Source organism: Struthio camelus, chromosome 20, assembly GCF_040807025.1.
Source record: "Struthio camelus isolate bStrCam1 chromosome 20, bStrCam1.hap1, whole genome shotgun sequence".
Classification (NCBI taxonomy): Eukaryota; Metazoa; Chordata; class Aves; order Struthioniformes; family Struthionidae; genus Struthio; species Struthio camelus.
The window spans coordinates 6,316,800-6,330,413 of NC_090961.1; the positions used below are offsets into that span (position 1 = coordinate 6,316,800).

Here is a 13,614-nt window from a genome sequence, read left to right on the forward strand (position 1 = left end):
CATGCTGGTTGCTGGCAAGAGCGCGCGTGAGGCCAGGGCGCCGCCATCTTGGCTGAGGGCCGCGGGCGGCCGTCGGCGGCAGTAGCGGCTTCGTGTTGGGCGGCCATTTTGGTTGCTGGCAGAAAAAGACGGCGTGGGCTTCACCGCGTTGGGATCCAAAGGGAGAGAAGGGGGGCCATGTTTGGTGCGGGAAAGGTGGCTGCCCGCCTCCTCCACCTTAAGGGGCAGGCTGTGGGGCTGAGCGGGGAAGGCTGCCCCGCAGCCGGGCGCCCCCACCCCGCAGCAGGAGCTGTCCTCGGGGAGAGCTGTGGGGTCAAGGGCTGAGCGTGGGGCCGCCAGCCCCCAGCTGGGGTGGCCGCAGACCTCTCCTCCCGCCGGCGGCCCCGGCCCCCCGAGCCGAAGGGCCCTGCTGAGGGGCTGAGTTGCCCCCATCTCGCTGCCGGGTTGTACGTGCGACAGGGGAGGGTTGCATAACATTACTCCAAAAAAAAAAAATCACATCTCATAGATTTTTAAAAAAGAAAACCAAACAGTCGGCGCCTCTCATTGCCGAAGTCGCCCTCGGGCCCGGTGATCTTCCACCAGGCGACAAGGGCTCCTCCAGCCCCCCCGGGCTGGCCTGGAGGGGTGAGGAGTTTGGCAAAGCTGCGGCAACGGTCAATCACCTGCTTGCGTGGAAGTTTTATTCACTTCATTGGTTAGACCCTCGGAGCTGCTGGGAAAATACCAAGGGAAAAGAAGCCCGTGATGACCTTTAGGACTGCGTCTCTTCCTCTGGGCCAAGATCAAACGTTATTCTTTCGAGCAAGACTTATATCTGTAGCCCGGCACAGAGGAAACATGGCCATTATTTCAGGGAAGACATCAACAGTTGTTGCTTCAAATAAAACGAGAAGATACTGGACCAAATAGTGCCATCCGTCTGGATTTAGGCTGAAGTTGCCGCTTCTCTTGCAGACCTGCAAAAGGGTTTCTGCATCCCAAAGCTCTCTTTCCTCTTCCCCAGCAGCACTGCTTGCTCTAGTAGATGAAACTACGCCCCCTTATTCGCCTTGTACGCGTCCAAACCGTCACGCGCCCTGACCACAGAGCAAAACAAAGCTCCCCAAACCATCCGTCTTCTAAATGATAAATGTTCCAAGTTATTTTTATTTAGAATACAAGAGAGAGGTACAAACGTATTTACACTGTGTACATATACGATCAAATAATATATAATATCAAAGTTTTGTAAATAATGTTTTACATAAATATTTACAAAGTTAAAGTGACAATTGTTTTCTTTTCTGGAAGTAAAACACAGTTTGTGAGAACTTTATACATCTTAGACTTATAATTAATATTAGAATACCTTCTTTTAAACTTTATGATACAAAGCCCTGCTCTCGCTTGTGGCAGGACTCCAGAGGGCGCTTAGAGTTGTCCTTGGGGACAGAGCTGGCCCAGGGACGGGCTTTCTCTGTCCCCAGAGGGCGGTAGAAGTAAATTTAAATGTTCCCGAAAGGCTGCAGGGAGCGATGGTCCCCGGGCTGGAGCAGGCACAGCCTGGCAGAGCGCAGAGAGACCCCCCAAGACCTGCCCGCGGATGGGGCATTCCCAGCTGGCACGTCCAGCCGGGGATGTCCCCACGGCCTCTGCCTCCAACGCCGCCGTCCAGAGGCGTCGGGGACGCCCGGCGCGCGGGCGGCAGGCGAGGAGGCCGAGCGCGGCTGGCGGGGACAAGGCGACCGACTGCTAAAGGAGGGCTCCCGCGGAGGCCGCGCTGGGGCTTGGCCATCTCTCCCTTGGGAAGAGCCCCCCGGGGCACAGCTGCCCCCCCGGGGGTAGACGGGCACCAACGCAATGGCCTGTATGGAGCTGTGCCAGCCGCTAAAGGGGGGGACGCGGCGCTGCTGGGCACTCGCTGGAGCAAGGGAGGAGAAGGGATAAGAGCAATTTTTCTTTCTGTCAAGTCAACTGTGAAACCCAGGTGTGACTCACCCCAGCTCAGCTTTTGGGCCGCCCCAGCCCTCCCCCAGTGCACTGGCCAATCCACAGGAGACATCCTGCTGTTTTCTGCCCCTCGGAGGCACGATCCCTTCGCCCGCTCCCAGGGACAAGGGACATCCCGCTGCCCTGCTCCCTGGGGAGCACCAAGCCCGGTGCGGCTGCACCCTGCAGAGCCGGGTGGGGGGATCTCTCGCTCACCGAACGGCCCCCCCAAACCCTGCGCGGACGGCGCTGCTCCAAAAATAAACCAATGCGCCCGTTCGGCACCCAAAGCAGCCCTGCCTCTGCCCCCCAGCTCCGCCAAGGGTCGACACCCCCCATCGCACCGCGCGTCTCAGCGCCGGGCTTGGCCCCTTGCCACCGGCTGTCCGCAAACCCGCCGCTGCGCCGGCGGCTCACAGCACCATGGTGGGGATGTGGTGGGCCAGGGAGGCGGGATGGGGCACGGGCAGGGCTGGCGAGTGGGCCTGCAGCGAGGCGTTGGGGGGCCGGTGGCGGGCGCTTTTCTGGTGGGCCCGGAGCCCGGCGAGCTGGGAGTAGGCACTTTGGCAAACCTGGCACTTGTAGGGGCGCTCGCCGGTGTGCAAGCGGACGTGGTTGCGGAGGGTGGAGGACTGGCTGAAGCGGCGGTTGCAGAAGCGGCACACGAAGGGCTTGTCCAGGGTGTGGATGCGCATGTGGGAGCGCAGGTTGCTGCGGGAGTTGAAGCCGCGGTGGCAGATCACGCAGCGCATGCGCCCCGTCGTGCTGGCGCCCGCCTCCACCGCGTGGAAGTCCTCTGGGGACGACAGAGCGCCGGACGGGGACCGTCAGGTGCTGCCCTCCGCCCCGGCTGTTCACTCCCTTCCCGAGCCCGAAATAACCACCCCGCGCCTCCTCCCTCGCTCCACCTGCCCGCTGGGGACGGCCACAGCGGCCCCATGAACGGAGACCCCCGCCCGCGACTCCAGGCTGATATTTACCGCTTTGGGATGTGGCCAGAGCTGGGAACGATCTCCTTAAATTTGGGGAAGGGGATTGCTCAGCCTGACCCCTGTCTCGCACGGAAGGGGCGCCCGCGGCGCCGTTCGCCTCCCTCTCCGTGCAGAGCCGGGGCAGACGAGCGCGGGAGCCGCAGTCGGGGCTGCTCAGCTCCCAAAGACTCTTTCTTCTCCCGCCCCGGGAGAGCTGGCGCCCGCTTCGCCCCCGGCTCTCTGCCCTGCTCTGCCGGGCTCTGGCCAGGGCTCGCGCCGAGCGGGGAGGAGGGCCGCGGGCGGAGGGGGCCCGGCTCCGAAAGCAGCGTCCCCCGCAGCGCCCTGGGAGCTCTGCGCCCGCCCGCCCAGGGGCACGTCGGGGAGCCGCCCCAGCCAGAGGGTCCCGGGGAGAGAAAGGCCTCCTGCCGGGGCGATTCGGGGGAAAAAGGGGTTGCGGCGTTGAGTGCCGAGCAGGGAAATCGGTGACTTTGTCCGCCTGGCGTTTCCCGGTGCCTTGGGGCTCCTTCCTTCCTGTTTGCACGCCTGCCCTGCTCCTCTCCCCGAAACCGTCCCTGCCGCACAGATATGCTCCCCACGGGCTGGGGCAGCGGGCTGCTGGCCACCGGACCACTAGTTGCCCTGGGCTAATCGGTTCACACGGAGCCCCTCAAATTACTAGGCACCTGCCCAATCTTTATGGATCCTTCGCAGGGGCTGGGCTCTGCTGCTGGATGGTCCCTGCGTTCGTCCCTACGGAGCCGGAGGGTCTCGTGCGTCCCCTGGGATGTCCCTGCCCCATGCCCACCCCTGCTCCCGGGGACGAAGGGAGCCGGGGGCAGAGGATGGGCACAGAAGCTGCACCCGTGGCCATTTCTGATGTTACCTACCGTGCTTGTTCTTCTTCTGCTCCTCTTCCAGCCCCGGCACGCCTGGGATGCCCAGGAAGGTGTTGTGGGAGTTTCCGTACCAGACCAGCAGCTCTTGGTCCGGAGGAATCATCTAGAGAGAGGGATACAGAGATGGGAGCGTCAGCGGGACGGCGAACGGCTCCCCACGCACCCTTGCCCCGTCCCTTTGCACCCACGCTCACCGCACCTCGCCTCCCGCAAGGTCTGTTGGTGTCTGGGACCTGCCAGAGGTGCCCGAGCACCCCCTGAGCCCTGAAGGCAATGACACAGGCAAACCACCGGCACAAACCTGCCCCTCGGTCACCCCCGTCCTGGGTGGCAAACGCTGCGGCTGGTGGAGGGGCAGCTACAGACCGCGCAGGCAGAGCCGGGGTCACCGGAGCAAAGGACCGAGAGGTCCCTGCTGCTTGGAGAGACGAGGACGTGGCAGTGCGCACAGAGACACGGAGGAATACGCAGCCCCGCGAGGGACAAGTGAGAGACGGCAGCAACAGAGACCGACGCAGGGAGCCACGACCCAGAAACCCGACTCGGTGCCTCGGCGGAGCGTTTCAGCCCCGAAAGGAGCAGTTGGCACCCGCTTGCTGTAGGACGTGGGCAGCATCTCCCACCCGACCCTGCTAGGGATCGTTTTAGCTAGGTTGTGCCTGCATTCGGGTGGAAGCGCGGCTGCATCAGCAAAGGGCTGGGTGAGCCCAGGGCGGGCGGAGGAGAGCTCGGCGGCTGCGGGAGACGCGGGGCGAGGCGGGCGACGCTGCCTGCACCCAAGCGCAGGCTCCTGCAACAGCTCAAACGCATCAGCAGGGTCAGGGAAAGCCTTTTGCACCGCTGCTGCTCCCATGTTTGTGAGCTGATCGTATTTCTGTTGTTTCTGTTACTTTCCTGCACCATCAAAGGCGTCGGGGCGGCTGGAGTGAGGGGCCAGGAAACGCTATTCGCAGCCTCCCGTGAGAAGCGGCCACAGTGGGGAAGACGAACGCTCTCGCGCAGGGGAGCAGCTGCTCCGGGCAACACTAACATAATCACTTTATTAAAAAAAAGATGTATTTTTCCCTTGCGGGTCCCTAGTGTTAGGAACGTAATTCAGAAATGAGAAGGACCTCCGTTTCGGAGGACCGCTTTCCATACACAGCAGAGTCTATGAAAAGCATCATCTAAATGAAACATAGATCACAACAGTTAGACCATCAGAGCACTCACAATGTGCCTAATCCTAAGCGCCTGAGCGCAGTGGGAATTTGACTTTGTATGTCTAAGCGTCTGTTTGCATAAGCACCTCGCTGGGGCTGCAGGGCGCCCGGGAAGGCAGGGGGAGCCCATATCGGTTTCCATCCCAGACTGATGTTGTTTCCCTGTATCATTTTCACATAGTAGAAAATGATTTTTTAATACAATAGGATAAAATACCACTGAAGCGTAAAATACCCCAAGCGTATGTATGCGTGCACACAGGCGAGCAGCCACGCACACACGTGCACATGTGCGCCTGCCGTGCTGGCACCAGCCTGCTGGAGCCGGTGCTGCCAGCAGCAGCGACTGGGGACTGCTGAGGAAGAGGATGGGAAGAGCCAAGCAGCAAGGGAGGGGAGGAATAGGCAATACAGATGGAAACGCGAGTAGCGAACACCAACAAAGTCACCCAGTAAATCTGATTTTGTGGTGGGTGGGTGAGAACAGCATCCTAAGAGGTGCCGCATGGGAGCCACGGGGCAGCGGAGCCGGGTACAGAGCGACGGGGCCGGGACGCCGCGAGTGTCTGGGGGGCCCCGCGGGGACAGGCAGGATGATGGCGAGTGGCAGTGCCCGAGTGCACACGGACACCTGTGCTGCTGCGAGGGCACCATGGGGATCAGAGCGGCGTCCCCATGCCCTGCCCGTGGGAGACGGGCCCTACACTCACTGCACTTGAGGAAAGTCTGCAAGACTTGAGCTTATGCAGGTGGTCTGTAGGCTGATGGGGGTCTCTCGGCCCGGGGTTCGTGATTAGCGAAGCCGGTGCCTGGAGGTGACATGACCGGGGAGTGCGGGGGGAGCTCGCTCTGGTCTGTGACGCCCCGCTTGTGCCCCTGCGGCTCCGAGCTGGGGGATTAGCAAGCGGAGAGCGAGCGCCACGAAAGGAAAACCCTCTCTTGCTTCCTCTTCTGTCCCTGGCGGGTGCACGAACCCCAGCGAGGTCGAACGAACCGAGCGGAGCCAGCACTGCGGGGCGTGCGCGTGCACACGCGTGCGTGTGGGGGAACGGGTGCGGGTCCTTGACCCGTCGTGCGCAGTTGTGACCCGGAAAGCGCCCGGCCCCTTCCCTGCCCTGCGGCCGGGAGCGACCCGCGCCGTCCCGGAAGCAGCGGGAGCGGGAGCGACGGCAGCGCCGTTCCCGGGACCGTGCGCTGCACCAGCGCTCTTCCCCGCCAGTCACCTCCCTGTCACTCGCCGCCCAGCTCTCATGTTTCAGCTTCACCGTTTGCGCTGAGGGAACAAAACTAATCCTGCCCTGGGGCTCGCCGATTCAACCACGGGCACCGAACCTGCAGATTAACTGCGACTGTCCGAGGCCTCCATGTGCACTGCCCCAAATACTCGTCTCACCTGCCCCACCATCTGCGCACACACAAGGTCTGCAAGGTAGGAGAAACACAGCTGGATTCCTAATTACACCAGTGCTAGGTGGCATTATTTCACTTCTTTGCATAATATAAGAAGAGGAATAAAAAGCAATTGAGCTACGTTCGCAGCAGGCACACCTGCCCACAAGAATATCAGGTCTTAAAACTGCATACTGCTATAGGGTGTCCAGGAAGGGGAGAGCGGCACAGAGGCACTCAGCGCTCTTGGTCGCAGACCTGCACGGGGAAAGGCCGCAGAGCCCTGGCTAGACGCATGGGCTTTCCTGCGGCAGAGAAACGCTGCGTCCCTCCCGTCTCCATACCCACCTACTTGCCTTTGCCACCCCACTGCGGTGATCTGAGTCCTAATCCTGCTGCTGGCTCGGTGCAGGACTGGGCTGCGGTCCTGCCCAGTGGAGGATATGAGCATCTGCTTCTCTTTAAGCCGATGCATGAAACAAGCCTGGGGAGCTGCCCTCGCCTGCGGATGCGTCCGGGCGCTCACGCTCTCTCCTGGGTCAGACCCATCTCCCAGCCGCAGCCGTCCGTGCTCCCAGGTGCTTGAGGCTCTGGACCCAGCACTGCGATAACCCTAGACAGGAGCAGTCCTGCCGCACCGGGCTGAGAGGGGAGACATCCCCATTCACACCCACCTAAGCTGAAGCGGCTGCACTGCACCCCCCCACCCCCCCCCAGCCACCACCTTCTTCCATCTGCAACAGCATCGCCTCCGCTCCGGCTCCTTCCCTGGCTCCATCCCTGCTCCGCCGGCACAGCCGGCACCTGCCCAGCCTCTCCCCAAGCAGCGCCTGCCCCAGCTCAGCCTAGAACCCGCTCCCCAAAGCCTGTCCTGAGTCCTTCTAGACCCTTTCTAGTCTGCTCCTCGTCTGGAGCGGGGGTGTTTATGGAGACAGCGTATCTAACACGGGGCTGGTCCCACTGTCACCCGCCTGGTGCGGTGTGTCCTGTTTGTGCCTGGGACTGACACTGCCCGAGGAGCCCAACACCCACCTCCGTCCTGGTGTCTCCTGCAGGGAGGCTGTGAGATGGGGGACACATCCAGCCTTCGCCCTGCAGCACGACAGCCGGCGCCGCGGACTCTCAACCTCCCTGGGATCGGTGCCTGCCTCTGCTCCCCACTGCACCAGCACCCACCAGTGCCCGCCAGCACCCACCAGTGCCCGCCAGCACCTCTCGCAGGAGCACCCGGATGAGCTGGGCAGGATCGAGGCCGCTCTCCGCTGCCGAAAGCCCACAGCCCGACTGTGCTAGCTGCAGCGTCAGCAATGCGCCATATCCTGCCTGCTCCACAGCTCCCTGCCCAGCTCCGATATCCCAGGGACCGCCAGGCCTGATCCTCCTCTCACGCTCATTTTACACTGGAGCCGCTCTCGATCTCTAGGATAAAACTGTATGGATTTGAGCCTGGGCTTTGCTCGGCGCTTGCGCTTCGTGGGAACCCCACGGCTTTCCCCAGAGACAATAAAGCCTCCCTGGTTTGGCACAAGACCTGGCCCTCCGGGCAGAGGCTCCGTCTTTTGAGACGGCACCAAAACCCCACACCTGCCCAGAGCCCCGACAGGGCCAGGATTGCAGGGCTTTTCACACTTTACACCCCAAAAGAAGCTTGGGCCGTGTTTGCTCTGTCTGCTCAGCACCCGTCACCCTGAGAGCCCACCAAGAGGGGCTGGAAAAGAAGGACCCTTCACTGCTCTCCCTGAAGCCCGTGCAATTGCCTTTTCCCTCCAGTGCCAAGCTCCCTTCCCCGCAAAGGTGCAATTCTCTGCTGGGGCCATGTCAACCCTGCCGCCTCCGCGGGTCCGGATGCTGGTGAGCAGCAAAGCCCCCCTGCACCATCTGTCCGCTCCCACTGACACCCCAGCGAAGGACTGAGGAGCAAGGGAAGGTCTGTCGCGTGGTGGGTGGCAGTGCCCCGCTCTCCTCCCACCGCTCCCAGGCTGCTTCCCAGCCTCTTTTACCTCGATGGCCTTGTAGAAGATGCTGTTCCCGATCTGGACCACCTCCAGGTTCTGCTCCTGCTCGTTGCGGGCACATTTGATGTAGGTCATCCAGCTCCGGTGGTCCTCCTGGCTGGCATCGATGAAGTACCGCACGGTGCCGTCTTCGTTGAAAACCTGCGAGGGAGAAAGACGGGTCGGTAGCATCGCTGCCCGGGGTGGATTAAGCTCCTCCATCCCTGCCTGGGGGAATCGTGCTGCCGGGGGCAGGTGATGCTTTGGAATAAAGTCCCTGGCCAGGGGGACTGCAAAGCCAGCACGGCCTCGGCGCGAAGGCCCTGCAGGCAGCTGAGAGCCGCTGCCTCTGTACAGGAGGTGCCCGGACCCTCGCTGCAATCTGTGCCGGGCTGTGCAGCCGGCGCCTCTGCGGCAGGGCGGCGAGGGGCTCCCTCCTCTCACCGGGTGCGCACAGCTGGCCCTGGTGGCTTACGCCTGCCGGGACGAGCCACCTCTCCCCCACTCGGCAGAGGCTGGCCGGCAGCTCAGCCCCTTCGGCATCCTGCAGCCGCCTCGGGAAGAAGAGGGGCCGGCATCCCTCGATGGGTGGAGGAGGAAGGTGCATGGCAGACCCGGCCCTCGGGGAAGATGAGGCACAAGGAAGGTGAGGCACATTTCTATTAGGCAATTGAAAATCAAAAATAAAATAATCGGGGCAAGTCTGACGCTTGGTGAAAGCACAGAAGTGAGCAAAACCTGGTACGTTGACCGTGCCTGAATGTTCGGTGTCCTGGCAGCTGAGATTCCCCAAACCCTGCGGCTTCGCCCAGGGTTAACTGCACTGGGGCTGGGACAAAGAGGGGGACAGGAGAGCTGATTTCTCCCATCTTGCGGGGCGCTGGGAGATGCCAGGCTGGTATTTCACTGCGGCAGGAAAGAGCAAGGCAGGATGCAATCCCGCTGCTGGGGAAGCTAGCAACGGGGTCTCAGTGCTCTCCGAGAGTAGGCTGTGCCTCGAGCATTGCCCCAAGGGCTGCAGGCTGAAGAAGCCATCTCCTGCCCCAGACCCAAGGGTCTCCTAAAACCAGTCAGCCCTGGAGGAACCCGGTTCTCCTTGTTATAAATGAGGAAACTGAGGCACGAGGAAGGGAGAGGAGTTGTCTAATGCCACACAGAGCACAAGACAAAGCCCCAGGATCCGGACACTCCGTCCCCTCCTGTCTCCCCCGGGCCAGTCAGACAGAGGTGGCTGGGGTCGGGGTTTACCTCCCACATGAGGTTGTTGTTCTTGCACAGATCCACATGCTCCGGCGAAATGACCCGGCCCGTGAAAGGTCCCATCTCGGTCCCAGCCTTGATCCAGGTCTTGGAGAAGATGCCCAGCCCTTCCCCGGGGATGGAGCTTTGCGCAATGATCACTTCCGACGGCAGCACCAGGCTGGACAATTTCTGCACCTCTGTGCGCATTAGGGAGAGGGGTTGGAAAAGGGACCCACCAGCTTCCTTCCCCCCCTTACACCCCATCCTGTCCCTCACCAACCCCTCCGGGACATCAGGGTCCCCCCAGGCACCCCCAGCCTTCCCCGGCTCAGGGCTGGGGCAGCACCGCTGGGGGGGGGGAGCAGGGGGGGCCGGGCAGCAGGGGCCAGGCAGGCAGCGGGGACTCTCTCTTTGGCATCTACAAAGCACGGCTTTGTGGCGGGCGGTAGCCCCAGCCCAGTCCCAGGTCTGAGCCTTTTAAACGCCCAACTGGGATCCTACAATGTCTTACAAGGTTCCCCTCCAAGGCATTGAGGAGGTACCTGGGAAAAGCAGCCCGGGCTGGGCGAGGGAGCGGGGCTGAGAAAGGGGGTTAAATGGTGTCTATTTCGGCCCATCCAGCAATTTGTCATGCTGTTAAAGTGATCTGCATTCATTAAACTCAACTAGAAAGAAATTGCTAATTCTAAATTCATTAGTCCTTTAAGAATGCTGTAGCGATACATTGTGCTTGAATGGCGCAAGGGCTTGTTTAAAAGGGCCCAGGAATTCCTCTTACAAAATGGGGAGATGAGATGGTTGACATATTGTGAATGGAAATGGAATTAGCCTTCATGGTAAATTAAGAGAGGAACAGAAATCCGAGAGGGGGAAAAGGGAGCCGGGACGCCCCGGCGATGCCGGGGCGAGAGAAAAGATATTGTCCGGGGCTGCTGAATGAGGGATGAGGGCTGGGGACGTCTCGGAGAAAAGAAGCGGCCCCGGCCCCCGCCTCTGCCCCCTCTTAAGCCCGCGGTTTAAGTGGGAACTTTCTCAGGTCAAGCCCAAGTTAACTAAATGAATTTAAAGCCCTTCTTCCCCAGTCAACTGCTATTACACGCCTGGGGAGAGCGGGCGCGGGGCCGGCGCTGCGCTGCGCTGCGCGGAGCCGGGCCGGGCCGTGGGGGCCGGCACCGGGGCCAGGACCGGCACCGGCACCGGGACTCACCTCCGGAGAAGGACTGAGCCAGGACCTCGGCCGTGAAGGCGGTCTTGGGGCTGCTCTTCTCCTCGAAGAGCTGCTCGCCCAGGACGTTTCTCCAGCGGCCGTAGAGGAAGCTGTGCAGGATGTCGGACGTGATCACCTCGGCCAGGGAGAGCCCCTGCGGCTTCAGCCCGGGCTTGAGCACCAGGGCTTCGGCGGGCAGCACCGAGCCCATCATGGGGGCGAGGCGGCGGGCGGGCGGGCCGGGCTCGGCGGGGCGCGGGCGGCGGGCCGGGCTCCGTGCCGCTCGGCGGCTCCCGCCCGGCTATATATGAGCTTCATTGACCCTCCTAATTGGTTATTAATGACCTCCCTGACGTTGGCGGAGAGACTGGGGCTGCCGGAGCGAGGCGAGCCGTCGGAGCCCCCCTCCCCTCCTTCCCTCCCCTCCCCGGGGGTGGGGTGGTTGGAGGGAGGGAGGGACGCTGCTCGCACACACACACACACACACACACACACCGCCGTGCACATGCACACATGCATGCACACACCCCCCCCCCCCCCGCACCGGCTCAGCCCACCCGAGCCCCCCGACAAAGCCGGGCGCCTGCCCCCCTCCCCGGGGGCTGCCCGGGGGCCGCGCACAGGCCCCGAGCCCGGCGGAACCGCTCCGCGGCCGGCCCCGCCGCCGACGGGGCGCACCGGCCGGCTCGGCTCAGCCGGTCCCGGCTCGATCCGGCCCGGCCCCGAGGGCTCCGACCCGACCCCGGCCCGCTCTCCGCGCCCGGCTCCGCCGCTCGTTTTTGGAGCGAAACCCGGCGGTTCGGGGCCGCGGCGCACCACAACGAAATCCGCGCCCCCGGTGCCGCCAGCCCCCGCTGCCGGGCGCCGTTGGGCCCCCACGGCCCCGGGGCAACGAGCCGGCGCCCGGCGGACCGGACCGGGCCTCCCCGGGCGGGCCCCGAGCGGCCGCGGCTCCCCGCTCCCGCCCGGCTGCAGGGAGGCGGCGGGGAGCGGCCCCGACGGGGCGGCTTTGTCCGGGCGGTGCGCGGCTCCCGGCGCAGCGCTGCGCCCCCGACGGCCCCGGCAGCGCCAGCCCGGCGGACCGGAGCCTCCTGCCAGCTGCAGCCGCCGGGGAACCAGCCCCGACGGGGCGGCTGCCGCCCGGCGCAGCCCCGCTGCGGACGGGACGGCAGCTCCGGGGAGACCCGTGCCCCCCACCCCGAGCCGGGCTGCTTACAGGGCCGCGGGGTGGGCAGGAGAGGTGCAGTGTCCGCAGGCGACCTGGAGCAGAAACCCGTGCCTCCCCCCGGGGTCCCTCGGGGATTAACCAGCGCTGGGTCCTACAAGCTGAGGACAGTCCTGAAACGCAGCCGGGGAGAATGCCAGCGCTGGGCACCGGGCTCACCCCGCGTATGCTCTTGCACCTCCACTCCACCGTCAGGGTCCCAGCTGCAGCACCCAGCCCAGGAGGTGCCCAAACCTGCGTCCCTGCCGCGTTTCCCAGGGGAAAGGGGGAAGAGCCAGGTCTTGTGCCAGGGAGACCTGCCACCTCCAGGCCCCACAGGGGAGAGGGGCCAGGAGTGAATCTCTCCCCACAGTGGGAACAGCTATGCTGCGTCCTGCCATGTCCCCCCAGGAGATGCAGGGGCCAGACCCCCACCCCAGAAGAGTTCCAGCATCTCTGGGGCTCTGCTGCTGCAGAGGGAGCCGGGTCAGAGCCCTGCTGCTCGCTGCCATGCTCCTGCCCACCTCTAGACCCAAAGACGCTCCCCAGGCAGCCCCGGTGCCCGCACCGCGATCCCTGCCTGCTCTGCTGAGCCTTTGCCTGGTCCCTAAAACCCGTCATCCTCTGCCGACCCACTTCTGTCCCCGCCAAGGGTGGCATCAGAGCAGTCCCCCTAAATCCAGAGTGTCCCCCTCCCTCAAGACCTGCAGCTTTGCTGGCTCAGCAAAGGGTTAATCTTTCCTGGATTTAAACCCAATCCTGCTGTGTCGGAGCTTAGAGCCCTCTCCTTAGCCTTGTTCTTTTGATTTTCATGGGGACAAGGGGCTGCAAAGGGCTAGGACAGAGGAGGGTTGGGGGGGGAAACACTGAGCCCCCAAATTCCTCAGGCAACAAAGGCCGGCTCCGGCATGCCGTGTGTCTCCAGAGGGCACAAACCGTGCCCAGGAGGGGCAGAGAGGACGTATCCCCAAAGAGGGGACATGTCCCTGGGCCTGCCCCAAACCTCGGGCGCAGAAACTCCTCGGCCTCGGGCAGCCCCCTCCTCCCCCCCCAGGCTCCCCCTCGCCTTCCCACCCCAACACCAGCGCCTTGCCCAGACCGCGCCGGGCTCTGCCCTGCCCCGGCACGGCCCGTTTCGGAGCCTGCTGCAGCAGCCTTCGCCCTGGCCAGCTCGCGGGCCAACAAAGCGGGTTTCTCTCTGCACCGGGCTGGGCTCGCTCAGCCCCAGGCTTGTATTTCGCAGAGTTAGCCCGTCGGGCGGGTTCTGCCCTTGGCAGCGCAGGCTTGCGGAGAGGATCTTAGAGTGCAGGTGAAATCGCGTGTTCCTGTTAACACAATCAAGAGTATTTGTAACTGTCAGGAAGCAGTCAAAATCTTTGGCTGCTGAGGGCATTTGCCCGGAGAGAGGCAGCGTTGTCCTAGAAAGAAAAGGTTAATAACCTACCGGGTTTTTTTTTTGTTGTTTATTTGTTTGTTTTTAACGTACATAAAAATAAGTTTATTTTGCCTTTCTGGGCTTTGGATATCAGACCCACCAG

The 13,614-nt window shown here is 63.0% G+C and overlaps 1 protein-coding gene across 1 annotated transcript; it reads right to left on the reverse strand.

The window, feature by feature from the left end:
• Positions 1–1,123: 1,123 nt before the first annotated feature.
• PRDM12 (PR/SET domain 12) lies at positions 1,124–11,145 on the reverse strand. Its single transcript, XM_068914927.1, has 5 exons — positions 10,873–11,145; positions 9,672–9,862; positions 8,430–8,585; positions 3,830–3,941; positions 1,124–2,767 (listed from the first exon to the last, which is right to left on the reverse strand). Exons 1-5 carry the CDS (start codon positions 11,084–11,086, stop codon positions 2,385–2,387), a joined length of 1,056 nt encoding a protein of 351 aa, XP_068771028.1. The 5' UTR covers positions 11,087–11,145; the 3' UTR covers positions 1,124–2,384.
• Positions 11,146–13,614: the final 2,469 nt, after the last annotated feature.

Excerpts from the sequence above, each read along its gene's own strand:
- PRDM12 (XM_068914927.1), bottom strand. The coding sequence starts at position 11,086 with ATGATGGGCTCGGTGCTGCCCGCCGAAGCCCTGGTGCTCAAGCCCGGG. Across the intron at positions 9,863-10,872 it reads GGCTCAGTCCTTCTCCGGAG|AGGTGCAGAAATTGTCCAGC; the intron begins GTGAGTCCCGGT and ends TAATGCGCACAG. Across the intron at positions 3,942-8,429 it reads TCTTCTACAAGGCCATCGAG|ATGATTCCTCCGGACCAAGA; the intron begins GTAAAAGAGGCT and ends CCCTCTCTCTAG.